The following is a 25,102-nucleotide window of genomic DNA, read 5'->3' as shown; positions in this document are numbered from 1 at the left end:
ACACACACGCACACAAACGCACACAACCAACACACACACACACACACACACAGTGGAGCAGAAGCAGACGCTGCCAGTGCTGCAGTCGGTGTGTGTGTGCCAGTGTGTGTGCGTGTGATCAGAGCAGAATGGGACGTCCAGGAAGCAGACTGGAGATCAGCTAACCTCCGGCCGCCTCCGCACTTTGCTCTCTGGAGAGACTGACATCGTTCATTCAGGTATTTACACCAAAATGTGACTTTTCTAACTAGGAAGCTAAGAGAAGCTAAGCGAAGCGAATGCTAACGCTTAGATTCTCGGACCGTCGCTAGCTAACAAGCTAGCCGCGTCGCTAACACAAGCTACCGGGCTAAACGCTTTAAATAATCTACAGGAGAAGCCGCAGATATAAATGTAAACATCCCCCACTGATACCACCACAACACGTCACTGTATATAGTTAATTCCTCCGTAGTTACCGTGTAACTATGGACGTATCCGCGTTTGAAGCATGTCCAGCCTCACGCTAGCTGCACCTAGCGTGTCGCTATGTCGTGTCACTTCCTGCATATTTGCGTTTTCGGACTCTTGTCTCGCCTACAGACTTCATTCGGCCTCACAGGGGTTTTGTTTACTGCACCCATGTTGCTGCCAGGCGGGCGTTTCACTGCAACCTGCCACCACATATCTAAGCAGGTGTGTGTGTCAGGTGGTTTTAAATGTGCGTTTGCCTGCTGACATGGAGGCTTTGAACGCCTCTCACCGGGGTTTGTTAGTTTGTGATGTCGCCTGTGGAGACGGTGAGTGATTTGTGTCTAAAACGAGAAGGAGACGATCTTTGTATGCCTTTACCAGCTGCTGATCTTGATTTCTCTTCTCCTCTTTGTTCCAGGAGTCTGGTCTGGTCTCAACTGCTCTGTAGGTTCTCAGCTGCACTGTTTGGCTGTAAATGTAACTGAACACATCAACTCATCCAGCCTCACTATGGGTCAGGACCGGGGGAAGTATGACTTTTACATCGGGCTGGGCCTCGCCGTCAGCTCCAGCATCTTCATCGGAGGCAGCTTCATCCTGAAGAAGAAAGGATTGCTGAGGCTGGCCAGGAAAGGTTCCATGCGAGCAGGTACAGGGTTTCACCTGAACTTTACCTCTGTTTGGCCCGGGGCACTCCCTTGATTTACAATTGGAAACCATTGGAGACGATCCCTGCTTCACTGACGACAGCGTTCCTACATTTCTGGCTCGTCCAGTTTTGGCTTCCGTTTGTCTCTGTCTTTGTCTTTGAACAACACATTCTTTACACAAGGGGGGTCGCTGGCTTAACTTCACTTGTGTTCAGTTTATACCTTGTGTACCTTGCCTTTAATGTATAATATGATATAATGAGTGTAACCGTGTTGTGTTGATGCTTTCCAGGCCAGGGTGGTCATGCGTATCTTAAGGAGTGGCTCTGGTGGGCCGGTTTACTCTCAAGTAAGTCTTTACACCTCATGTTGTTGGATGCAAGTACGCCTTTGTACTCATTAATGTTATACAATCCTTAAGCTGCAGACAATATGACTGACTTCATTGCTGCATCGTTATTGTGTCAATATTTCATAGTGGGCGCTGGGGAAGCAGCCAATTTTGCAGCGTATGCCTTTGCTCCGGCGACACTCGTCACCCCGCTGGGAGCTCTCAGCGTGCTCGTTAGGTAAGGACTGCATTTCCATGTGTTTGTTGCGGTGGATTCAAAGCTTGGGTGTGCTTGCCCTTACTTCACTTGTAAATGATTGTGCGGTTGAGTTGAGTCGGTATTCGATGTTGTTGTCGTTGCTGCAGTGCCGTCTTGTCGTCGTACTTCCTGACGGAGCGGTTAAACCTGCACGGGAAGCTGGGCTGCCTGCTGAGCATCCTGGGCTCCACCACCATGGTGATTCATGCGCCACAAGAGGAAGAGATCAGCAGCCTCACCGACATGGCTAAGAAGCTGGTGGATCCAGGTACAAGGCACAAGAGTGGAACAGCCTGAATAGATCTAAACATGGGACAGCTAAAGCCCAATTAAAATGAGTGAGATCACTGACAAAAGTTTGCTTCTCCTCCTCCCTCTCCTAGGCTTTGTGGTGTTTGCTGTTGCCGTCATCATCGTGGCTCTCATCTTCATATTTGTGGTGGGGCCCCGCCACGGTCAGACCAACATCCTGGTCTACATCACAATCTGCTCCGTCATCGGTGCTCTGTCCGTGTCCTGTGTCAAAGGGCTGGGGATCGCCATCAAGGAAGCCATCGCTGGGAACTTTGTTGCGACCAACCCGCTGGCCTGGATCCTGCTCCTGGGTCTGGTGGGGTGTGTGAGCACTCAGATTAACTACTTGAACAAAGCTCTGGACATCTTCAACACCTCCCTGGTGACTCCCATATACTACGTGTTCTTCACCACATCTGTGCTCGCCTGTTCAGCCATCCTCTTTAAGGAGTGGGAGCACATGGGCACAGACGATGTCATCGGGACTCTCAGTGGCTTCCTCACCATCATCGTGGGCATTTTCCTGCTCCATGCCTTTAAAGACATTAATGTCAGCTTGGCTTCTCTGGCCGTGTCCATGAGGAAGGATGAACGGGCTGCCTTCTCCTCAGCCAATGGGATGACCTCACACAGTTCCTATGAGCTTCTACATAACGAGTCCACCGACACCATGGAGGACCGAGAGCTGGGTTTGCCTTTTGATAGCGTGTCCAGAAGGAACGGGGCTATGACTTCATCGGATCACTAAGGAGGTTCCCGCTGCCCCCCTACTGACTCGGCCTTGGCAATGATGTAAGAAAACCATCAGACAATCAGTTTAATGGGGAAAAGTGACAGATGGACCAATGGATTGTATTTGTTTTAATTTGCCTTAATTTCCTCAGATGTTCCTCTAGTTATAACCTCATTTCATTTCCATTAGCCCTGTAAATATTGAGTTTTTTAAAAATGATTTGTTATATGTCCAAGTATCTGCATATTCATGCACTGACTTGCTTTCTATAAATCATGGATAAAGTTTTAATATATATTCTGAGATGAAGTCCTGCTGTGTGTAGACGGACAGCTCTATGATTTTGTGTTCTCGTGATACTTGAAGGTAACATTTTTGGTTGGAAGTCATGAACTTTTTGTATTATATTTACATGAAAAGCTCTCAAGATCAACCGGCAGATTTGTTACATATTTATTGAATTAAAATGATTAAAACATTTGAAACTCAAGGCACAGTGAATAAATGCTCAACATGAATATTATCTGCTTTGTTACTTCTCAGAGTGACTTAAAAGTGTTTAGCATGCACGTTTATATAGAAAATACACTTTTCCTTTATCCTCACTTAAAATCCGTTACTGCTCACCCTGCTACCACTGCAAACCCTTAAATATTATCTGATAAAAAGAAATTTCCCCCCCCTGATTGACAGCTTTCTGCAAGTATAAAAGTAGAGTTTATCCAACAAAAAAAAAGGGAAATACGCTTTCATTTCTGATAAGGCACAAGTGAATGGAAGAAAAGAAAATGAACAATAAGCTGACTCAGCTTCTGTGGGTCTAAAGGTCCTTAGCTGGGCCAGACCTAAAGTAAAAAAGGAGGAATACTTCTGGACTCAACGCTGGTCCACAATCTGAAGAGTGGCGGCTGTGGCCTCTCAGCTGCTGGCCAGAGACTGGTGGATGGGAGGCTGGAAGCAGCGGACGTGTTCCACCGGCATGTTCTCACCGTCTCCACACTTCAGGTATTTGTTCAGAATGGCGAAGATCTCACTATTGATGACTTGGAATTTGCGGATTCTGTCCACCATCTTCTTCAGCGGCTAAAGAGAAGCAGAAGATAAAAGGTAACGACACCGAGCAGCTGGTTGAAGTGATCCAATCTGTCAGTTTAACCAGTTGTGGTTACGGGCACTTTCAAGTACAAAGTCCACTTGGTCAACAAAGACATTTACTCCGAAGGCCATTAAAAAGCAGAGGAGGAAAGAATACAAAGTCCTGGAACATCACATGAATGAAGAACCTGAAGGAACGACCGTGACACCTGGACTCATTACAGCCGGAGGGAGGAAGAGGGAGTATGAATGAAAAGTTCACCCTGGTGGCCTTTAACACTGAACGAGCCCCAATCACAGAGACGCCTACAGCAATGAATGTATGTGATGATTCAAAAGAGTAATGAGTCAGAGAGCACTAAGAACACTTTATCCTGCTGCTGTACTCATGACACTACAGTATATGAAGGTAGAATCGAGAAGCATTAGTTTGTCTTATTATGGTCTTGCTGGTCTCACCACGCTCTTGATGACCTCATCCTTCCCATCGTGTTTCTGCACTTTGAGGAGATGGTAGCTGAAATCAAGAATGTCAAAGCGTCTCTGTTGTCCCAGCAGGGCGATGATCATGCAGCCGGCCCAGTGGAGACCATCACCAAAGCACTGCCTGGAGAAGAGAACGAGTGTTAGACAGCAGCTCAGAGCCCACAGTGATTGGTTCAGACGTCTCTCACTCACTCCACTGTGAACTCATGGGCTCCCACAGGGATGCAGTACACAAACTGCATGGCACTCCAGAGCCGGTGGAACTCCACACACTCGTCCACGTGCATCACACCGTTGCTGGGCAGCGGTCCACGCCAGATGGGGTCGTCCAGGAAGCCTCGCACCCGCGTGAGGATGACCTCGAACATGGACAGGCCGCAGCACAGCCTCTCTTTGGTCAGCAGGTCTCCCTCACGAGCAATGGCTATTTGCTGCAGGAGCGAAGCAGAGATCATGTCAGAGGGGCCTGAGGTCACGTCACAAAGGATGAAGAGTATCTTTCACTTGATCTATGCCAGTTCTGGAATGAATCCATCATGTTTCTGGACCGGCCCTACCTGTGGGGTGCCCAGGCGCTCGATCAGTGGAACCAGATGCAGCGCTGTGTATTTGGCCTCTAAGCGCTTCATCTTAGCATCCAGACGCTCCCCCTCTGCTCAGGGAGGAAGAGAAAATGCTTAACTCCAAAAAAAAGGTGCTTCACACGCTTGTAAACATCATGCATGTTTCTTGTCTTTACCTTTGACATGGACTCTTGGCAGTATGTTTTGGAAGGGAGCAGCATGCAGCAGATCACAAACTTCCTCCTGTGACTGAGAGAAACACCAACATGTGTGAGTGAACTTAGAACGGTGGGAGCACAAACCCCTCAAATGAGTTCCCTTGTGTTAGTCTGAGGAGCCTGGAGCCTGGAGCCTGGAGCCTGGAGCCTGGAGCCTGGAGCCTGGCCTGCTGTGTACTATGGTGATGATATCAGGTCTGGACTGAAGGTGGCATTTACATAGGATTTGGGTTGCAAAACCCTGTGGGTTTGTTTGGAGCGTGTGTGTGTGCTGTGTGTGAGTGCTGTATGGGCTGAGATCCGTACCAGACTTTGCTCGCTGAGCAGACAGAAGAGGAGAGCGTTGCCCACTTCCCTCAGGTTCTGGAAACACACCGTCTTCAGCTCTGCATACTCCACTATGTCTTTCAGCTGGTGGTGGAAGAACTCCAGGATACCTGAAAGAAAAGACTCTTTTAAATCACTTCTCCCCGTTTAGTCTCTAACTCCACATGTACAGCAGGAGAGACATGAGGTTGATTACATCCACAGGTCTCTGTGAGCTGGGGTTCATCCATTCAACTCTTCTTTGTCTTCAGTAACAATATGGCCAGAGCCCCAATTACAGCTTGAACAGCTCTTTCTCCAGGAGCTGCACCGCCTGTATCCTGACCTATTGTTGGTAAAGGCGGGGTTTTATAAATAATAAATCCCACCAACAGATTAAGACACAGCAGGACCCCACCTGTGTGCTTTGGTCTTAATCTGATCATATTAATGGAGATGGTGTTCCACTGGTAGAAGACACTATTTCCCCTACACCCTTTATTCAATCATCAATCATGCTGGGTGAAACTGCCGCAGACATGTAAAGAGTCTCCATCCTCCCTCACCTGGTGATCCGTACTCATGACGGGGAAGTCTGCAGATTTTGGGCATCACCTCCATCAAGGTCTTCACGTACTGCATGATGGTGCCCTGGAGCTGTGACACACACACACACACACACACACACACACACACACACACACACACACACACACACACACACACACACACACACACACACACACACACACACACACACACACACACACACACACACACACACACACACACACACACACACACACACACACACACACACACACACACACACACACACACACACACACACACACACACACACACACAGGTTTTGCATGTGCAGCTTGTATTTACATGAGCTCTCTCTCCCCGCTGAGCCTCTCATGCGTTTCCTCTTCAGTTGCCTTTGCTACTCACCAAGCTTTTGACGACCTTCAGCAACTCTTCCATTACCACGGCGATGCCCTGGTAGCCCAGCAGCCTGCACATGACTTTGATGTGCGGCGGGCCCACAAAGTTCCTGTAGGCGCCGAATATGCTGCTGTACGCCAGGTTCAACGCCTACAATCACAACAGGGAGAGAGAAGACAGGAAGTGTTATCAGCAGTGTGTAACGTCACTGCCATCAGTGTGTCATGGAGCGGCTGTGTCTGGACCATCTAGTGGCAAACAGATCCTTCACTTAATTAGAGTTCCTGCTCAGTATCGCTCTCATGTCTCCAGCAGGATGAAAGAAGAGGAAGAGGCAGAGGCACAGATGAGAAAGAAGAGTAAGAATAGAATGAAGAGAGTGAGGATGAGTGATGTACTTGTGAAGTGAGGCAAAGCAACCGACCACAGCCAGCACAGACACGCTGACATGACAAGACAAGGTAACCTTGGAGACTCAACAGACATCTGCGTAGCTAGAATGATGATCTCATAGGAGCAGTTTTGCAAAACGCATCCTGGGCTGTGGTGAGACAGCTGCTCAAACTACCATCCCTGTACAAATCAAAGAAACATCTATGCCCTTATGATGCCACAGAGAAGGAAGAGTAATGAGGGAGGGAGCAGGCGGTGGTTGCAGACCGGGCCGAGGGGTCAGATACGCTGGCAAAATGTAAAGTGTTTCACAAATTGGTACCACATCTTTGAAGTGTTGAGAACCACAGGGGCTCTGGTGAACTTTGAGACCTCGGGTTGGGAGAGAGGAGAATATTAAGGCAGGCACAGAAGAGGAAGTGCAGCAGGATCGGGCTTCTGGTCTGCAGCAGGCTGGCTCAGGGGAATCCATCCAGTAGAGCAGTGTACTGGTGTGTGTGCCCAGTAATGGGATGGGACATTTGGCCGAGAGCTCGGTTGAGCTGAGACGTCTCTGTAGAAGTGATTTACACCTCAAATGAAGACGCTGATCATTTCATCTTAAGAGTGGAGGAAATGTTTGGGAAGGACTAAAGGCAGAGAATGAAACAAGGAGAGACATCTGAGTGACAGGTTGTTCCCTCAGTCTCCTGATGAGAAATGAAGCGAGGTCACATCTGGAATCTGATGAGTGAATCCAAGGACAACCGGCTCATTCTAATGAAGCCAGAGTACTCATCTATTATTCAAACGGTTTCATTTCTATATTTGAATGTTTTTGTCCATTTGTGTTTTCTCTTAATAAAAACACGAAGCGTCTTTATTCTGTTTTTAAACTGATTATTTAAATGAAGCTTGGATGTTTTTGCTCGATGGTGGTGTAGAGGAGAGGTGACGGGTATGAGATGATTCATCCTCTGGGATCATGAATACACACAGCAGAAAGGTCAACCTGGCTTCAGGAGTGTTAAAGCCTGTTAGTGGCCTTCAGGAGTGCTTCCCTGAAAGAAAAACCTTATTACTGTTCCTTCCTTTTGCATATCTGGTAGATCTGCTATTAATAACACACACCGTCACATAAAACATGACGCTCTGTCTCAGACCCACAGTCTGAGATGTCTTACAGCCCAGAGCTCTAAAGCTGAGAATTATAATTGATTTTCTTCATCTGACGTCAATGTTGCTTCGTGAGAGCAGCGTACCGACTTGTCCGTACGCCGCAGCTTCACCATCATCGCCTTATTCATGACACACCAACATATTAAATTTTGATTACGTTACCTGGGTTTTTAAGAATGAACTTGTGACCCATACTTGTCTCCTAACATTTACAGCAGCAGCTTCCTCCCCCCTCCTCCCTCCCCCTCCCCCCTCCCCCCTCCGCTGTAGAGAGTTGCAGCCGGCGCTGTAATCCAGCTGCAGAGCTACACGGCTGTCAGGAGACAAAGACGCTCTGAGCTCTGCTGGACTCTGGAGGTAGTAAAACCAATACGGCACAAACTGCTGCCAGCTTTTAATGAAGTGACAGAAGGAGAGACGCCGATGTGACAGAGGGGCAGCAGGCTCAGCTGAAGAAGACTCCGGTAAGTCTTTCTCTCTCTCTCATCAGGATTTGATCCTCTTACATCTCATCCAGACAAAGATGTTTGCTTTGGTTTAAGGATCAAATATGAATAAAATAACCCTGGATTTCATTCAGATTGTTACATTGTATTCTTCTGATTTCTTTATCAGTCAGTCGGTTCATTCATTTCCACAAAGGACGACTTACAGAGCGTTTAACTCTGCTTCAGATCAAGCATGAGGATGTGAAGTCTATTAGACTTTGTCTTACCTTTCAAATTGAAACCTGATTTCTCTTTCAGTCAAACCAAACAGATCTGAGCTTTTGTAGACTCTTACACACCTGTCATAACGGCACAGATCAATCTATTTATGTCATTGACTGCACGTTTGTTTACATGTTCACCTCCACCCTGCCACTGCACTTTGATCCAGATGTTCCAGATGTTTGATACAGTGCTCGTTATTCACCCACATGTTCTGTTCCTCCCTTTAATGCTTTGAATTGAGTGAGTATGTGATTAGTTGGCCATGATACTTCCCATTTATGATATTTAACAGAATATTCTCCAAACAGGAAGTCTAGAAAGTCTTATTCTGACACACGGGACTCTGGATCGTCTCTGTTTGTTTGTAAGCCATTGAAACACAAGGAGCCACAACAGCAGAGTGATTATGATCAAGCTGATTCATTTAAGTTGTTGTGGCAGAAGCACTAAATCATTCCTCAGGGGGAAATCAAACAATTAGCAATTATGTGACAAACACAATCATTTGAAATTCTGAATCAATTTCCACCTCCTTTTCTCTTCCCTCTCTGTTCCTCTCCAGTGTCCCTCTCTCTCTCAGACTGTCACCATGGTGATCACCGTCTATAACGTCTCCTCCAGCACAGCCAGGGTGAGCTGGCCGTCCGCCCCCAGCTGCCTGGACTCTTTCTACAGCGTCATGTACGACCCCAACTGGAACAGCTTACTGATGGGCTACAAGCGCAAGAGCTTCATGCACGAGGAACGCATCCCCGTCAGTCACACCAGCGCCTACCTGGCCAACCTCCTCCCCCAGACCGCCTACTTCCTGTGTGTTACATGTCAAGCGGCGAACCCGGTGAAGGATCAGTGCCAAGTGTTCAGCACTTTGAGCGGGAGCAGCGAAGGTCACGACCGGGCCGGCTGGCAGCTCGCTATGGGCGTCTGGTTGACCAGCTGCCTCCTGCTCCTGGTCATTGCGGGCATTCTGCTGTGGGGTTGTCTCCGCACCATCTGCTCCGTCCCCACGCAGGATGCTGACGGCTGCCCCTCGGCGACCGCAGCCCGCCCAGATGTCTCAGCATCTGGACGTCTCTATGCTCCTGACAGCCTCACTGATAGCAGCATCACAGGGTCGCCCCTCCTCTCCGCCCGCACCAGAGGACACATCATTACACACGACCATGAGGCCAGGATGCTGGCTAAGCTATCTGGCAGCCAGCCCGTATGAACCGACTGGATTGAGGTCATCCCATCCCTGCTCTGCCTGGACACAGTTGTCATGGAGTACTTTAAACGTACGTGTTCAGGGGAAGTCACATGTTTTGATGGGGACTCGTTTCAAACCTCCTTCCCCTGCCACACCGTGAGGCTTTCAGTCATAAATGTCTCTTTAGCTGCTGTAACACTGCTCTGTTGGATGTGAACCTTTTAATAAGCTCACTTATGACTTTCTCACTCTCAGTGTTGTGTAATCAAAATTCTTATTTGCCTCCAAACATCTTTATTTCTTGAAGTATCAGGAGTTGTGTTTGTGTGTCCTGTCCTGTTTCTCTGTAGGTGTTACTTCCTGTTTCATGCTTAGTTGAATGTTTTGTACCATTTGAACTCGAGAGCGCTCGTGTTTACAGATAAATCCAAAAAGAAATCTAAACTAAAGAATAAAGTCCAAGGACAGATCCCAATGAAAAGAGTGTAGAATATTTTCACATTTCCTCTGTGAGTCACTTTAACTACACTTCATTATACTCTACACAATGACAGTGGAGCTGAATCTAATCTAATCATGCAGGAATGTACCCACCTTTGACCCGTACAGATAATGGGGCTGGGCGTTGGGCGGCTTGTCCCTCTGGAACTCCTGAGAGAAGGGCAGGATGGTGCGAACAAACCTGAGCACACAGCAGAGAACATGTGTGGTTAGACACCTTCAGAATGTGTTTTCCCTGCAGTGTGTGTGAGGTTGTGATCGCTAATAAGACAACTCCCAGTGTGGACGCCTGCTTCACCTTCATCATTACCTCATTCTGAGCACCAACATGTGGACAAACAGCCTAACATGAGCCCTTTAAGTCCATTTAGCTCGAGGGAAAAGTTCTTTACTAATGGAGTCTAACTGACTGAATGATTGATGCAAACCGTCGGTAAACACACCTGTTGGTTGATCCGTTGTAGCAATAGTTGGGCAGGAAGTCGTAGTTGAGCTCCCAGAAGACGTGCAGCGTGATGCGGCCGTACGGCGCCGACACGTTGTGGTTGGCTTCACGGAACATGGCGTCCAAACTATCCAGGGTCAGGAACTTACTGAGGAGCTTGTGTGTCATGCGGTTGATGTCAAGAAGGCCTTCAAGTTCCTACAACACAACAACAGATGAATGAATAAAACCCAGGTAAAGTAGTGTGTGTCAGTCTGTGTCGGCTCAGTGCTGGAGCAGCCGGCCAATCAGAAGAGAGCAAGCTTAGCAGAAGGTCAAAATAGAATCTAGTCCATCAGTCCATAACTGTAAGGATAATATGGTGTTATTTATAAACAATGATCCAATCTGGACCTACAGTCAGTGAACCTACCATGATAGAAGTGAGGTCCTCGCTCTCAAAGCGGTTGATGGCGAGCTCTAGAGACTTGTAAAGGGCCGCCGAAACTCTCTGAGTGATGAGTCGGTTCAGGTCGATGGAGCGGCCGAGGAGCTGAAGTTTACAACCAGTTAGTCAAACAATGAAGCCAAAACAAAGGGGGGGGGGGGGGGGTGAAAGGTAAGAAGGTGTGAGGAGGAAGTACCTGGACGTGGCGTTGCTTCAGCAGAGTCTCGTAGCGATTGGACGCAGGCCAGGGAATGTTGGCCCCTTGGTTCTTACAGTCGGCTCTCAGACGTTTGTCGAGCAGCAGGCTGAGCGGGGCGCGGAAACACACAGATTTCAGTCTTTGCTGTGAATTCAGTGTAGCACGGTGTAACACAGACACACACAGACACACACAGTCGTATCTACCTTCCTGCTAGAATCTTGTAGTAGGCGAATATCTGATCAGCCAGCTTGTACACAAACTGATCAAAGCACAGGTTCACCTGAGGGAATAAAGACAGGAAATAAACAATCATGAATAAAAAAAAAGGGACGTCGACCCTCACAGCACACACCACCTTTGAGTGACAGTTGTTGTCTCTAGGCGACACAAATCTGAAGTTTGTTCCCCTCATGGCAAAACATGATCAAAACAGACTGCATTAAACCATAAACTAAGGTACTGGAACTGTAGCTGTGTGTTTTACAAGCTCCTAAATAACTTAAACAATAACACAATAGGTGAAAATACCTTGATTTAAAATGACATCATTCAGTGTGAGCCAAACGTATGAGTCTGTTACCTCAGCCTCTATCTCATCGTAGAGGAACTGCTTCTTAAACTTGGTCAGGGCGTAGTGTGCGCTGTCGTTGTACAAGTCCAGAGGATACAGCACGTACCTGGAGGAGAGGAGAGGAGAGGAGAGGAGAAGAGAGGAGAGGAGAGGAGAGCACAGGGACTTTAGTCTAAAACTCTTTCATTTCAACTGAATGAAGCAAATGTTGCACGTTTCTGAATGTGAGCTGAACGTTTCTGAACACATGATCAAAACATGGCATCCTCACTCCATCATGGAAGATTCTTTGGTCTCCAGGATGTGGTCGGTGAGGATCCAGGGCATGGACATCTCAATGGGGAACTGGATCCTGCGGCCCATGGTGAGCTCCAAGAAGAACTCTCTGAACCAAAGCTGAGAGAGGTCACAGCAGTGCTGCAAGGTTTCTGAGAGCAGGAGGAGGGGGACAAAGGTTCACAATGTGGCTCTGTCCAACATATTCATTCATCTAAGCCAGCCTGGAGTCAAACACTGAGGTCCTTGAGAGAAAAATCTCTTTCAATGCAGGCTTTGTCAACATGGCACAAAATGACAGTGACAAGAGAAGAAGAGACCCTGCTGAGGAAGAGGAGGTCGGCTCTTTTTAATGGAAGCTAAATTACAAGATACACTGGAACATGAAAGTGCCCCTGCAAAGTTTCCACTCCTATAAAGCAGACAAGCCGAGCACATCAACCTGAAACACCACAGATAAAGGATCAATCATGTTTCTGACTCATATAGAAACTGTCTGGGCCACAGAAACCTGAGGCCTTCTGATACTTTTGTCAGGGAACAGTGTGTGTAGACAAGGCAAAATGGTAGAATGGTCGTCTCTAACAATGTGGAGTCTGGGTAGATCCACATAATCTTTAAGAGGGCTGAGCCAAGGACATTCCCCCTCTCCTTAAACACCATGGAAGGCGGTGTGTGAACAGACGCACGCACCACTGAAGTTGAGCAGATGTGTGTAGAAGAAGGACTCGCGGTGAAACTTCTCGATGTCGATGATGGTGGGTCCTTCCAGGCTGCTGCGGAGCGTCTTCTTAGAGCCACTCTTATCAGCAACCAGAGACTCCAGCATGGTCCTCACCATGTACAGCTGAGGAAGAAGAGGAACAGACACAGCTTATGACTGACAGCAGAATAAGAGTCGATATCTCATTAGTGTCAGCACCCTGGTGTCAGGAACCACAGGGGGCCGGGTCGTCTCTGTGATGTTTCAGCTACCAATGTCTCACATAAGGAGCGATATTTATGTAAGAATAGACACAAACGCACAGCTGGAGCTCGTCTAGATTTAGAGTATTTACAGTATCGTCACTGGCAGAGCTGTAAGTTTCCTCACTCCTGAGGAAGAGGTCCAGTGAGCAGGCGGTGAGGATGAAGCCATGACAACATATGGATGTGTGTTATACTTAAGTAATAAAAAAGAAAAAAAAGGAAATTGTGAGAGATAACATTATTTCATTGCTTGGTTCAAACGGATGCCGTAACCATGACCACATGCTGGCCTCAGAGCTGTAAATGGTTTTACTTATCATCACTTTCATCTACGCACTGTTTGAAACCCCAGGGTTGATAGCCTGTGGGCGGATAATTACAGATGTCAAGTTTTGTGGCTTATAAGCTGTTAAGAGTATTGAGGTTTATCCACAACATAAGAGAATGTTCTGGAAAATGACACGTTATGTGACTTCAGCCACTCAAGGCCACTCTGTTCAAGCCAGTCCCTTTCAGAGTGTTTAAAGCCTTATTCAGTCAGAGTAACCATGGGAGAGAACGTGGCTCATAACTTGTGATTACGTTTTATCTAGACGGAAATGACATGACAAGTTCAATCTGATGAAGAACACAGAGTTTCATAAAGCAGATTAGAGGTTCAGAGCCCTGTGAGCCCTGAGCGTGAAGCTGCCCTGCTGCATCAGAGCCACACAGGCAGCTGTGAGGTGAGGGGGGCGGGGCTGACCTGTGTGGTGGACGGGCCCACAGCACGCCGGGGAACCTTGATATCAAAGCCACCCTTGGGATCTTTCTCTCCTCGGAGGGCGGGGTCATTGTGTGGCTCGCGTCCCGTCTCCCAGTCACAGACCGTCTTCCTGATGGCCTGGAGGACGCTGGGATTGGAATACAATGCAAACATTGTTTAGATCTTTCAAAGAAGAACAGACACTCGCTAGAGCCACAATTAGCATTTTGTCTCTGAACGCCTGTCCCTACACACATAGGCTCTAATGCTCATGTCTGAATGAGCACGTCATCATTAATGCATACAGCTTCCAGAGTGAAGCATGAATAAGACAAGGAAACACAGGAAACACATTCTGCCAGCAGTTCAGCAGCTCAGCAGGGTGCAATCTGTTATACAACACAGAGGGAGCAGCTGCACAGCAGTTTACTGGGGCTGAACTGGAGAGTCAGCAGGAGAAAGAAAACATACTCTAAACCAGACACAACAACAAATAGAAATGCCAATTTCCAGTTAATATGGTTTTGACAACAAAAGAGAGATTCTCTTCAATCAATCCCCGACCACAGCATTCTAGAGAAGCACAACAACAACAGAGTCTAGACACAACTTTGAATAACAAAGTGCACAGGTGTCGATATGTCCTTAATATGTCAATAAGGCATGTGGATATATATACAGAAAACTGTTTTAATACTTTGTTGGCATGGCAACCTTTTATAAAAGTAACGTGTTTCAATCACAATGGGATTCTTTTAAACAGCTCATTCAGCCCTCACTGCAGGGCTGAATGACCTTGCATACCGCTGACGGGTTTACATGACCCCTGCAGAATTAAGTTCAGCTGTTCAGTGAGGACTTTCCTTTTTTTTTGTTCCCACTTGAAACGCACTGATTCATTCTCTCCTTTGTCTGTACCTCTGTGTGACGTTCTTCTTCTTCTTGATGGCGTGGCGCAGAGCGTCACGCAGAGACACTTGAGCGAAGTCCTGCAGAGCCGAGTAGATGGTGTGACGGATGGCGTGGTTGAACACGCTCTCCATGCGTCCCATCAACACCTGCAGACCCTTTATCATGGCGATCACCTGCCAGGAGCACATCAATCAGTCAGTAACCACGGTGCTGTTAGTCAGTATATATGAGACAAAGTGACAGCATAAACATCACAAGCTCTAACCGACCTCCACTAGGGCAAACTTCTCCTCGGTGGTGTAGTTATATCTGGTGGCTCGCTCGTACTCCTCAGCGTTGTCTGGACATTCCTTGTTGGAGTATTTGTCTGTTGGATGCACCAGCTTCCACGAGTACTGGAGGGAGAGAGAGGTGTCACATAGATACATATATGATATACATCAGAAACAATGTGGTGAATGTATCACCTCAGTCTGTTTACATGCAGGATATACTATGATCTGTGTGTGTGTGTGTGTGTGTGTGCTGTGACTGAGGCAAACATGGAGAGTGATACCATCATTCACTTAACAGACATGAATCAATCATGATGTACAGGGAGACATCATCAGGTTATTATGTTGGAAAGCTAGTTACCAAGGCAACCAAATAACATGGATAACTGAGTACAGTCTTCCATGAGCCACCTGCTTCCAGTCGTACTGACTAGTGGGGGGGGGGGGGCTGTCTTCCTGTCATCTCACCCATGGGGACAGAAAAGATTTTGGGGTTTTAAGCTTTTTGTCACTTATAAACGCCTCAGCAAAGACCAGTCATGTAGTGTCAACCACTGGGCAAACACTCACACAGTCTCCTTATGTGTATCAAGCTTAATAACGCTTAAGTTTAACTATAATGTCAGCAGAACATTGGCGAACTGTGGCCCGGTTGTTTCCTCACCACTTCCATGACGTGAGCGCTCCACTGGGAGAGCAGCTGCATTCCCTGCAGGGCCAGGTCAAACAGCTTCCTGTACTCCGTGTCGGTCTTTTGGGCTTCCTGCCGTCCGGACCCAGTCACCACCTACAGGGGCAGAACAGAAGAGAAGAGGAGAGAAGATGGTATTTTATTTATCCTGAGGGGAATTGTAGTGCAACAGTTGAAGTACAAGTAGGAAGTAGAGAGATTCACATCTAGAGCAGAAACACAATCAGGAGGAACAAAGGTACAGAAGGTCAGGTCACATAATATGAATACCTACAACTTATAACACAGACACGTGTGCATATAGTCAAGCTGTGCAAGTGTCAAATGATAGAAAAGCACAATACTGGGCTCTGAGACACACACACACATAACCATGAGTGTGTATTCCACACGACCTTGACCTGATACACGGCAGGTTTGCATGAAAAATGCATTATGTTGTGACATAATGTTTGCTGTTTACTGCTTTGTTTTAAAAGGTGTTTCTAATATTTTGACCAATCCAATCAGAAAGTCTTCATAAATCCCTGCAGGGAACCAAACTTTCCTTCACACACAGAGAAGTACTAAAGCTGACTTTGTTCCTCACTATGTTCAGAGGATTAATGATCTTCAACATCTTCAACATCTGACTTCTTTTCAATCCCATCACACCGAGTGCGTCACTCTTTAAGCCCTGTGGGATTTAATACCAACCTCACTGTTGCTATAGCGAGCCAGCTCAGAGATGAAGCGCATATGATCCTCGCGAATCTGTATCATCTGCTCACAGATATTATACTGGGGGCTGCTTGATGTAGACGTGCACGTCCACCTAGGGGGGTAGGAGATGAAAGGGGAGAGAAGGGAATAAGGACACACAGTTCTCCTGTTCACCGAGAGAATCAACAGGGATAAAAATAACACAGGGAAATCAAACAGAATACTAATTCATTTCAATACGAGGCGAGATGGGAGGCTGACAGTCAGGATCAAACATCGCCATGACATTCCTGTAACAAAGTCCATTTGTTCTGGTCCAAATCATTATTTTGTTTTCATTGAAGTTCTGCTTTGTTAGGTTTGGTGCCACACACAAACAAATGTTCAAGAGAATCTAAATAGATCGACAAAAGTCAACACGATGAACACAATCGCTCCATAAGTGCCTGAGCATAGAAGCCACAAAGCCAGAGATGAGTCACTTCATCTTGGACAACAGACAGGACTCAGGATCGGGCCGGTTTGCTTTGTTGTGTGAACACGGGGAGCCGTTCTGACCCAATTACAGCATCCAGTTGTGCTGAGACCTCAAAGCGTCTCAGTGAGGTTGAACTTGATGAACCCATGCAGAGTAACAACCTGTCATCTTTGTGCAAACTGTGCTGATAGCAGCCCGGTCGGTGCTTTGTGGTCACTAAGCGGTTGAATAAATGACACTGGAGTCTGATGGGTGGGTTTGGCTCTCACCTGGATTTGTTCTCTTCAAAGTGAGCGCTGGTCTTGATGTAGCGCGACAGCTCGATCTGCATGTCACCAAACAGAGGAACCACCTGGAGTTGCTGTGACGGAACAACAGAGGGATGGGCAGCGTTTACAGCAGCGGTATAAACAAACATCGCTCACACCTCAGTGATCAGTGTTGCTTCACTTCTTCACACCACAGCTTCAATCAGTTTTCACTTCTTCAGTCTTGTTGTTCCGTTCTGTTTGACACCCTGTTCATCATTATTATAAGCACTTCCTCCCACATTGTTAACAGTTAATAGGCTTGCGTCACTCCAGCTGCTTGATGCTGGATCATGTGCGTTTCCAGTCCATGTCTCTGCTGTGAACTGAACTTGATATTATATTTACAACACACACCTTGAAGAATTTGTCGATCTTGGTGAGGTTAATTCTCTTCTTGGCATCTAGTTTGTAGATGTTACTGCTGTTTCCATCCATGAGGTACAGTCCAAAGCCCATCACCTGGCACACAAGCAGAGGTGATTCAGTACAAACGACCCGTTACTCGTGACAACACAGAAGAGATGGAGCAGACACACTCATGGTTGAAGGATGTGGGCTTACTTTGAGCAGCATGTGCTTGTCCCCGGGAGTGAGGTACATCTTATTATCGTAATACTCCACACACAGGTTGACGATGTCTGCCAGCAGTTCTTCATATCCATTGATCACTTCAAGCTGCTGCTGCAAAGACTGAGGAACAGATTCAGAGGTTTAGGAGTCACATAAGTGCTGAATGAAGCCCAGACTCGTTCCTACACAAACCTGTCTGTGCAACCTTGGCTTGGCTCGTCACTTAACAGGAAGTACTCTTTAACAACATAACAGTGTGGCCTTCAGTTATATTATAATATGACTTTAAGAGAGATTCTCCTCCTTTGTTCCCAGAGAGAAATGTTCAAACTCTGAAATCAACCTGGTCACGTGTGGTCGCTGCCTGTTTAACATGAGAACGTTAACCTGGTTCGGGACGTCGCACCGACCTGAGTGATTTTGTTGTGGTTGGCGAGGAACATGGAGAGGTTCTGAGACTCCTGGATGGACGAGGGCTCCGACATCTTTCTGAGAAACTGAGCCGCTCTGGGAGAGAGAAGAGAACAGAGTTTCGGTGATTTGTCTCATTTGTACTGAGAATCGACTGAGCATCATCAACAGAGAAGAGAAAACAGTCTTCGGGGGCGCTGACTGATGCTGCCACCTACTGTCCATTTGGCTTATGACGCATGTGAACAACAACAACTTCCTGTTTGTGTTCTCAGTCCTCAGCGAGTGACTGAATACCTTTTGTAGGCCGAGTGGTCGTTCTTCACGCTGCATTTCATGTTCTTCAACTCATCCAGCACCGCAAACATGTTGATGAACTTCCCCAGGGTGAGCAGGTACGCCTCGGACACAAAGTCCTTCCTGCGCTCCGTGTGACACAGACGACGGACCTCGCCACAGAAACGGTCGATGGCTGTGCGCTGAGGGAGAGACAGAGGAAGAGGAGGATGGAGCGTTGGGTCAGAGTTCTCTTCACACAGCAGACAGCCACGGTCCGTCCTGCTCATGGGGAGGAAGAGGACGTTACCTGGAAGTACATGAAGTTCATCAGCTTGGTGACTTCAGGCTCCAGGACGTCCACCGTCTTCTCATAGATCTCCACTCTGTTGGGCTGCTCGTTGCATTTCACCTACAAGACCAAACACACACATAGAGAGAGAAGGTTCAGGATAATTACAGAGTTTGAGCCAAGGTAAGTGAACGGGACATAACACACACACACACACCTGTGGTATAGCACGTGAGCAGCTCCTCCATGTGTAGAGCATGACGGCGTACTCCTGCCCCTCCTCCAGCATCTCGTTCTGAATAGAGAACCAAATCCGTTCGTTATCTAGTGTCACACACACACACACACACACACACACACACACACACACACACACACACACACACACACACACACACACACACACACACACACACACACACACACACACACACACACACACACACAAGCAAGTCCCCATACAAAGTTCTGTTTGATTGGGACCTGAAGTAATTATCCCCTCACTAATTGGATACAAAGCCGTGGTATCCCTGTTAGGGACGGTCCAGAGCCTCTGTGGGTCCCTGTCCCGTCTCACAGTCCTGGTTCTAAGCCTGGATTCTGTGCCAGCTTTCCTCCCTTAGCAGGCCCCGCTCCCAACAAGCCTTTGTCCCCTGGCAGGTGACTTATTTTCCCACAGAGTTACTGGAGTGAGAGTGAGAGTGTGAGAGAGTGAGAGAGAGAGAGAGAGAGAGAGAGAGAGAGAGAGAGAGAGAGAGAGAGAGAGAGAGAGAGAGAGAGAGAGAGAGAGAGAGAGAGAGAGAGAGAGAGAGGGAGAGAGAGAGGCTGATGAGGTCGCCCTGGGTTACCATGCTGGAGTGGACGGTGGCCTGCTCGATGTATCTGGCGATGCCGGTGACAAAAGCATTTCTGTCTTCAAAGTTGGTGTTGAAGTTGGGCTGCGGAGAGATGGAAAAGTTATATTAGTAATTATTAAATACTGTTGAGAAGTAAGACTGGCTGAGACTGACTGAGACTGACTGAGATGAAGCTTCCGTCATCAGCACTGACCTGGTACATGACGGAGGAGGGCAGTGGCTCGATGCATGGCTGCTGGTCGGGCAGAGGCAGCTCCTCCAGCAGATCCACGTTGGACAAGGCGTCCTCTAAGGTCACAGTGGACGCCATGCTGCTGGACAGAGAAACACAAACATGTTTACTATCTCTGTCCAGAGAAAGAGAGGATGAGCCCTGTGGTTGAGCCTTATGAGTGATGTAATGATGAAACGGCCTCATTGATTTTGAATCGTGTAAGAAAAGGAAGAGCAGATTGTTCCTGAAGCGGCTCCAGGATCAGACATCAACCTGCTGCAGCCGTGTGGACCAGCAGAGAAGCTGGACAGCCTGGAGGCAACAGCACAGCAGAGAACAGGAGGGAAATACTCCACTCCACAACACAACACAACACACTCCCCCCCCCCCACAGTGAGCTGACACAGCTCCACCCTCAGCTCAGACGCATCCATGCAAAGGTGCTGCAGGTGATTTTTGCAGAAACAGCAATCTGCCTCCTGCTCCAATGAGCTCAGTATCAGCTGTGCCCAGTGCTGAATCATTTCTGTTCAAACAAGGGAACTTATGTCCAATCAGCTGCTCAGGCTCAGCTGATCTAACACTTAGTTTACTCTGCATATCAACTTCTACCAAATATGAAACACCAGCATTACAGAACAGAACAGTGAAAATAAAGTATAATTATCTATTATTATTTAAATGAATGTATTTCCTTCCACATTCTGCTTTAGGTAGTTAAGAGATATGATCAGGATCATCTGATAATCACGAAGCAACCATCATCTTATCAGTACAAAATAAAGTCCTCGTACTGAAGAGCTTCCTGTTTCTCAGAACAAACTTCAGAAAGCCTAGAGGCCTGAATGCTCTCTGTGATCAGGCTCAGTGCTTCGGAGGCTCAGTGCTTCAGAGGCTCAGTGCTTCAAAAGCTCAGCGGTCCCTCAAAACTGAGGCAGCCGTGTGTTTCAGTGTCGAGTCAGAAATGGGAAACGAGGCCTTCTTATAAATCCAGCACTCGCTCATCGATTACCAATAACAGAAGGCAAGAACTCTTACCTACAAACTTATGTTTACCTACTTTGGTTTCCCTTTATGTTGCTGATCAATCAGAATGTGAGCCAAACAGAGCACAGAGACAAAGACCTCTCCGTGTCACAGGAGGTCACAGCTGTTTACTGTCTGCATCCATACAGTGCAGAGGGAAGCAGGGTCACCTTTAATCACATCACTTCAATATTACACTGAGTCAGCAAACATTTAGAGTCACCTGATCAGCTGCAGTGACTCGGCAACAACCTAAAGTCTGACTTGTATCTTTTTTCCTTATGCAGCTGTGAGGTAAAGCATGCAGGGTTTGGATGCCTGACTCGAGCCCAGGCACGCAGGCCAGGAGGACAGAAGTGTTCAGGGAAGAGACACACACTCACACACTCACACACACACACACACACACACAAACACACACGAGAGAGGTAAAACACTGACCACAGCCGACTGCATCAAATTACAAGGGGCAGCTGGGCCTTTGATGTTGTAAATGAATCTCAGACTGCTCAGTGTTGTTTGCTCATATTACCAAAACAAAAGACAACACAAACACGTCAGCCAGGAAGATATACACACACGTGTATCAATCCTATTTCTTTACAGTAAGTTACATTATGTATAGGCACATTTCTAAAAGCACAACAAATGAAACGGCCTGAGTCAGAGTGAGGATGAGTCACTGCAGACTGACCAGCAGCTACACAACACTAATGTGATCTAACACTCTAATGACTTATCTGTCAAACTACTTATTAATCTTTGCTAAAAGGCTCAATTAAGATAGCGAAGAGGAGCGTGGAGTCAGAGATGTTATTCAGTAGAAGTGGGTGTGGCTGTGAGGAGATCAACTCAGTTACAGAGGGACTGAAGGCAGATATAGAGAAGTCTAAAGGAAACATGCTTTCTCTATGATGCAGAGTCGGTCAGGCAACAGAACACAGAAGATGAACAGAATGCAAACAAAACAGGGAAGTCAAGAGTTTGCAAGAGACGGCGGGTTGAGTCCAAAATAAGGCGTCTTTCAGCTGACATGCAGGAAACAGAGAGCTGAGAACAGATAAGGGGGAGAAAGACTGTTCTGCTTTTCCAAGAGACGTGTTTGGAACCAACTCACAAGAACATACAGAGTAAATAAAGAGAAAGAGCTGGAAGGAAAGCTTTGGGAAGTAAATCTTATTGCACTTAATACTGTAAGACTTTTGGTTTTTAAGCCCCGTTACAAAATACATCCTAATCTTCCTCTGGAGCTCAATGCTTTTAATTTCTAAAGCTCCACATCCACATGAATGGGACTCACATTCATTCAAACACTTGAAACTCTACGTCTTCTCAGAGAATTCCTTCTTCCACGTCTGCTCTGAAAGTGTTTTGATGACATTATTTATGAAACTGTCCTCTTGGCACTCTTTAGTGTTGCCAGGGTTCATCCAGTGTTGAGCCCAGGGTTTGCATAAATCACTGATCTCCATAACAACACAGAGACCACAGCTGCAGAGGCCAACAGGAGAGACAGGGCTGATTCATGTTTCTGCAGATAAGCCTCCTAACTTTGCCTGATTGGTTCCCATCTTCATTTAGACCGAGGTGAGACCGGCTGGACAGATCAACAATGTTCTGATAGGTTGTTAAAGGTTTAATGAAGCCATTATTAATGAAGTCTCAACTGTGTTCACTTTTCAAAAGAGGTACTACTTCTTTTAAGTTTATAGTTTTAGCGCACAGTTCCTCTCCAAAAGTGGAAACGCTACAGCTGAGAGGCAAATGACTGAGAAACATTATCAAAAGGGTCACAACTTCAAGTGTTTGAGTTGAATTGCCAGCTCATTGGTTGGTTGATGTATTACTGAAGGCACCAGCCTCAGGATTGCCTTGTAAGGAGCTTAAATCAGTATCAAGTACGAAACGTTTACCTGTACCAATAAAAAGGACCAGCATGCAACGGTTCTAATAACACTAGACATAATTAACCATTTAAATGTCTCTGTTTAAGATGGAATTACTAAGTAGTATAAGAGACGACGTATCAGAAACCACTAAGAAAGAAAGAACAGCTTTAAAAAGAGAAGGGTCGTCATAAAACCACAACATGTGCTGCTTTATGGTGCGACAAAGAAGATTACACTGATTATGCTGACTAGTCTGCATTTCAACAACAAGCAAAGAAAGCTTCTTGGTGCATAATGTGATGAACACAACAAATCTCTGTGAAGACTTCTGTTAAGTTAAAGGCTACGGTCATCCTGGGACATCACACACACACACACACACACACACACACACACACACACACACACACACACACACACACACACAGGCACAGAGCTGCAGTAGGCCAGCGAGAGACATGCATGAAGTCAGTTACACAAATAAAATAGCAGTACAACAGCCTTGCAACAGGACTTGCAAAAAAGGGAAGCGTGGGTCAGTGAGAGAGTCTCATTAGCAATGAAGACAGTCTGAGAAGCGTAGGAAGAGTTTCTCCTTTACCTGTTGAACATCCTGTACAATAGTCGATTCAAATGCCACCCAGAAAAGCAAAACTGCAATCAAAACCACTTAATAAGTTGGTGCCATGCTAGAGGAAGTTGATGATGTGTTAGTTGAAGGAGGTGTGAAGAACCCTTCAACACATTTGATAGCATTCACAGGATATCACACAATACTGCAGAGCCTATAGGTGGAGAGCTACAGCTGTCAGGTGTCACAAGGTTTACAGAAGTCAGTGCAAACAAATCCCTTCAAAATATGAATGTTCAGGCAGCATTAAAGTACACAACACTGTCTATATACCAACTCTAATTCAGCAGAATCAACTCTCAATTAAACTCATTTTCCTTTCAACTTTCTCGACTTATCCACTTTCTTGATTTGAGCAAAAGAAATGTTTAGTTGTTGCCAAAACGCACAAATGTAACGCCTGACTTTACCGACACGGCATTTTGCCATATTTGGCAATCAAGTGAATCATTATTCAAGACCAAAAAATACAATAAATCGACACAGAGTCTTCAAATATTCACACGTAGGCAGGTAGGCCGGCTGGAGTTGGAATTTACAGGGAAAGGCTGTGGAGTGAATGCAACATGACGAGGGGGGTGGAGGAATACAGCCAGAGGTTCCCAAACTATGGCCCGGCGACTTCCAGGGGGTCACCGAAGAAGGCAGGAGCTCCACAACAACTTCGGGAATTGTTTGATTTCACATTTTCACGCACCGTCTATTTAATAATAAGTCTCGTTTTCCAAACTTTAAACACAACTCACAACATGTAATCACAGCTAACAGCACATTCATGGAAAAATAACGTGCATTTGTGTGTTTTTAAACGTCCATTGGCGTGTTTTGAAACGTGCCGCTGGTGAAAAAGTTTGGGAAGCTCTTCCTACAACACGTAGCTGAGTCTAGCCCCCAGCTCTGAGCCGCAGCGGCCTGAGATTCGTCACAACCGGGCCTGTGCGCCACGAAAACGGCTTGGCACCGCCGCCAAATGTCCACCTTTACGAGCTAATATTTATATTAAACACGAGTCTGTTTGCGACTAAAGTAGACTCTGCCGAAGAAGTTTAGTTGGGAAGACAACACCCAAATGCGACGCCACAAACGTTCCACCCGTGGATAAGAGAACTCGCAGGGAACTTCGCTTTCAATCAGTTTTACTCACCCGCTGTTGTTAGTTTAGCTGGGAAAACTTTAAGTTTAAGGTCCTAAAGCGCCATTCGGTCAACGCGTTCGTCCCTCTAGAGACACGGAGACGCAATTTTGGAAGAGTTGAATCCAAGTTTGGTGTCGTGGGCCGGACGAATCTTCTTTCCTCGCTCGGTGTTATTATCAGGGCGGGGGAGCGGAGCCGAGCAGGGAGTTCCTGTCCCTCAAACAGGGAAACTCAACAGGAAACCGCAGCGAGCTGCGGTGCAGGACTCCTCCGCTAGGGACGACAGAGGGAATGTACAGTACAGCAGGAACCTGCTGCTGCTGCTGGCGCGCGGTGAAGGAGGTGAGCGGAGCCACATCCGGGATCTCAGAGCCTCAACTGACACACCAACAACAATAACCGTCACATTCCTAAGTCAAGTTGGGCCACTTTGATATTTGCTCCCCAAAACGCACTTCTTCACAATATTAGTTACGTTTCTATCACCACAGAGAGAATAGAACT

At 46.8% G+C, this 25,102-nt stretch overlaps 3 protein-coding genes across 7 annotated transcripts; 2 read left to right on the top strand and 1 right to left on the bottom strand.

The window, feature by feature from the left end:
- The first annotated feature begins 39 nt into the window (after nt 1-39).
- nipa2 (NIPA magnesium transporter 2) lies at nt 40-3,210 on the top strand. 2 transcript variants are annotated; one of them, XM_076148661.1, is made up of 6 exons: nt 40-218; nt 872-1,102; nt 1,396-1,452; nt 1,582-1,672; nt 1,801-1,961; nt 2,077-3,210. In XM_076148661.1, exons 2-6 carry the CDS (start codon nt 964-966, stop codon nt 2,733-2,735), a joined length of 1,107 nt encoding a protein of 368 aa, XP_076004776.1. In that variant the 5' UTR covers nt 40-218; nt 872-963; the 3' UTR covers nt 2,736-3,210. The 2 variants fall into 2 exon arrangements, with proteins under 2 accessions (XP_076004776.1, XP_076004775.1); XM_076148660.1 differs by lacking the exon at nt 40-218 and adding an exon at nt 571-779.
- cyfip1 (cytoplasmic FMR1 interacting protein 1) lies at nt 3,158-24,838 on the bottom strand. Of its 4 annotated transcripts, none has more exons than XM_076148658.1 (31): nt 24,608-24,838; nt 19,897-20,017; nt 19,695-19,784; nt 19,064-19,141; nt 18,865-18,966; nt 18,576-18,757; nt 18,278-18,374; nt 17,859-17,987; nt 17,652-17,756; nt 17,256-17,347; nt 16,503-16,620; nt 15,780-15,902; nt 15,110-15,235; nt 14,847-15,013; nt 13,929-14,076; nt 12,908-13,061; nt 12,210-12,366; nt 11,948-12,044; nt 11,571-11,647; nt 11,362-11,470; nt 11,151-11,270; nt 10,737-10,936; nt 10,387-10,474; nt 6,346-6,489; nt 5,955-6,045; nt 5,389-5,519; nt 5,041-5,113; nt 4,859-4,953; nt 4,494-4,732; nt 4,275-4,422; nt 3,158-3,803 (listed from the first exon to the last, which is right to left on the bottom strand). In XM_076148658.1, the coding sequence occupies exons 2-31, from the start codon at nt 20,011-20,013 to the stop codon at nt 3,639-3,641; spliced, it is 3,762 nt and encodes a 1,253-aa protein (XP_076004773.1). In that variant the 5' UTR covers nt 20,014-20,017; nt 24,608-24,838; the 3' UTR covers nt 3,158-3,638. The 4 variants fall into 4 exon arrangements, with proteins under 4 accessions (XP_076004773.1, XP_076004774.1, XP_076004772.1 ...); XM_076148659.1 differs by having other exon boundaries at nt 19,897-20,014; XM_076148657.1 differs by lacking the exon at nt 24,608-24,838 and adding an exon at nt 23,434-23,510 and having other exon boundaries at nt 5,041-5,107; nt 19,897-20,014.
- fndc9 (fibronectin type III domain containing 9) lies at nt 9,193-9,813 on the top strand. The gene has a single exon (XM_076148605.1). The coding sequence runs from the start codon at nt 9,193-9,195 to the stop codon at nt 9,811-9,813; it is 621 nt and encodes a 206-aa protein (XP_076004720.1).
- Nucleotides 24,839-25,102: the final 264 nt, after the last annotated feature.

Source organism: Genypterus blacodes, unplaced genomic scaffold (assembly GCF_046128005.1).
Source record: "Genypterus blacodes isolate CSIRO-AG114 ecotype Tasmania unplaced genomic scaffold, CSIRO-AGI_Gbla_v1 ptg000041l_1, whole genome shotgun sequence".
Lineage (NCBI taxonomy): Eukaryota > Metazoa > Chordata > Actinopteri > Ophidiiformes > Ophidiidae > Genypterus > Genypterus blacodes.
This window is presented reverse-complemented; position numbering and strand designations above follow the sequence as displayed.

Coding starts and splice junctions, on each gene's coding strand:
- nipa2 (XM_076148660.1), top strand. CDS start 719: ATGGAGGCTTTGAACGCCTCTCACCGGGGTTTGTTAGTTTGTGATGTC. Junction 1,453..1,581: donor GTGGGCCGGTTTACTCTCAA/GTAAGTCTTTAC, acceptor AATATTTCATAG/TGGGCGCTGGGGAAGCAGCC. Junction 1,962..2,076: donor TAAGAAGCTGGTGGATCCAG/GTACAAGGCACA, acceptor TCCCTCTCCTAG/GCTTTGTGGTGTTTGCTGTT.
- fndc9 (XM_076148605.1), top strand. CDS start 9,193: ATGGTGATCACCGTCTATAACGTCTCCTCCAGCACAGCCAGGGTGAGC.
- cyfip1 (XM_076148656.1), bottom strand. Junction 19,142..19,694: donor CCACCGTCCACTCCAGCATG/GTAACCCAGGGC, acceptor TTCTCTATTCAG/AACGAGATGCTGGAGGAGGG. Junction 18,967..19,063: donor GCTCACGTGCTATACCACAG/GTGTGTGTGTGT, acceptor TTGGTCTTGTAG/GTGAAATGCAACGAGCAGCC.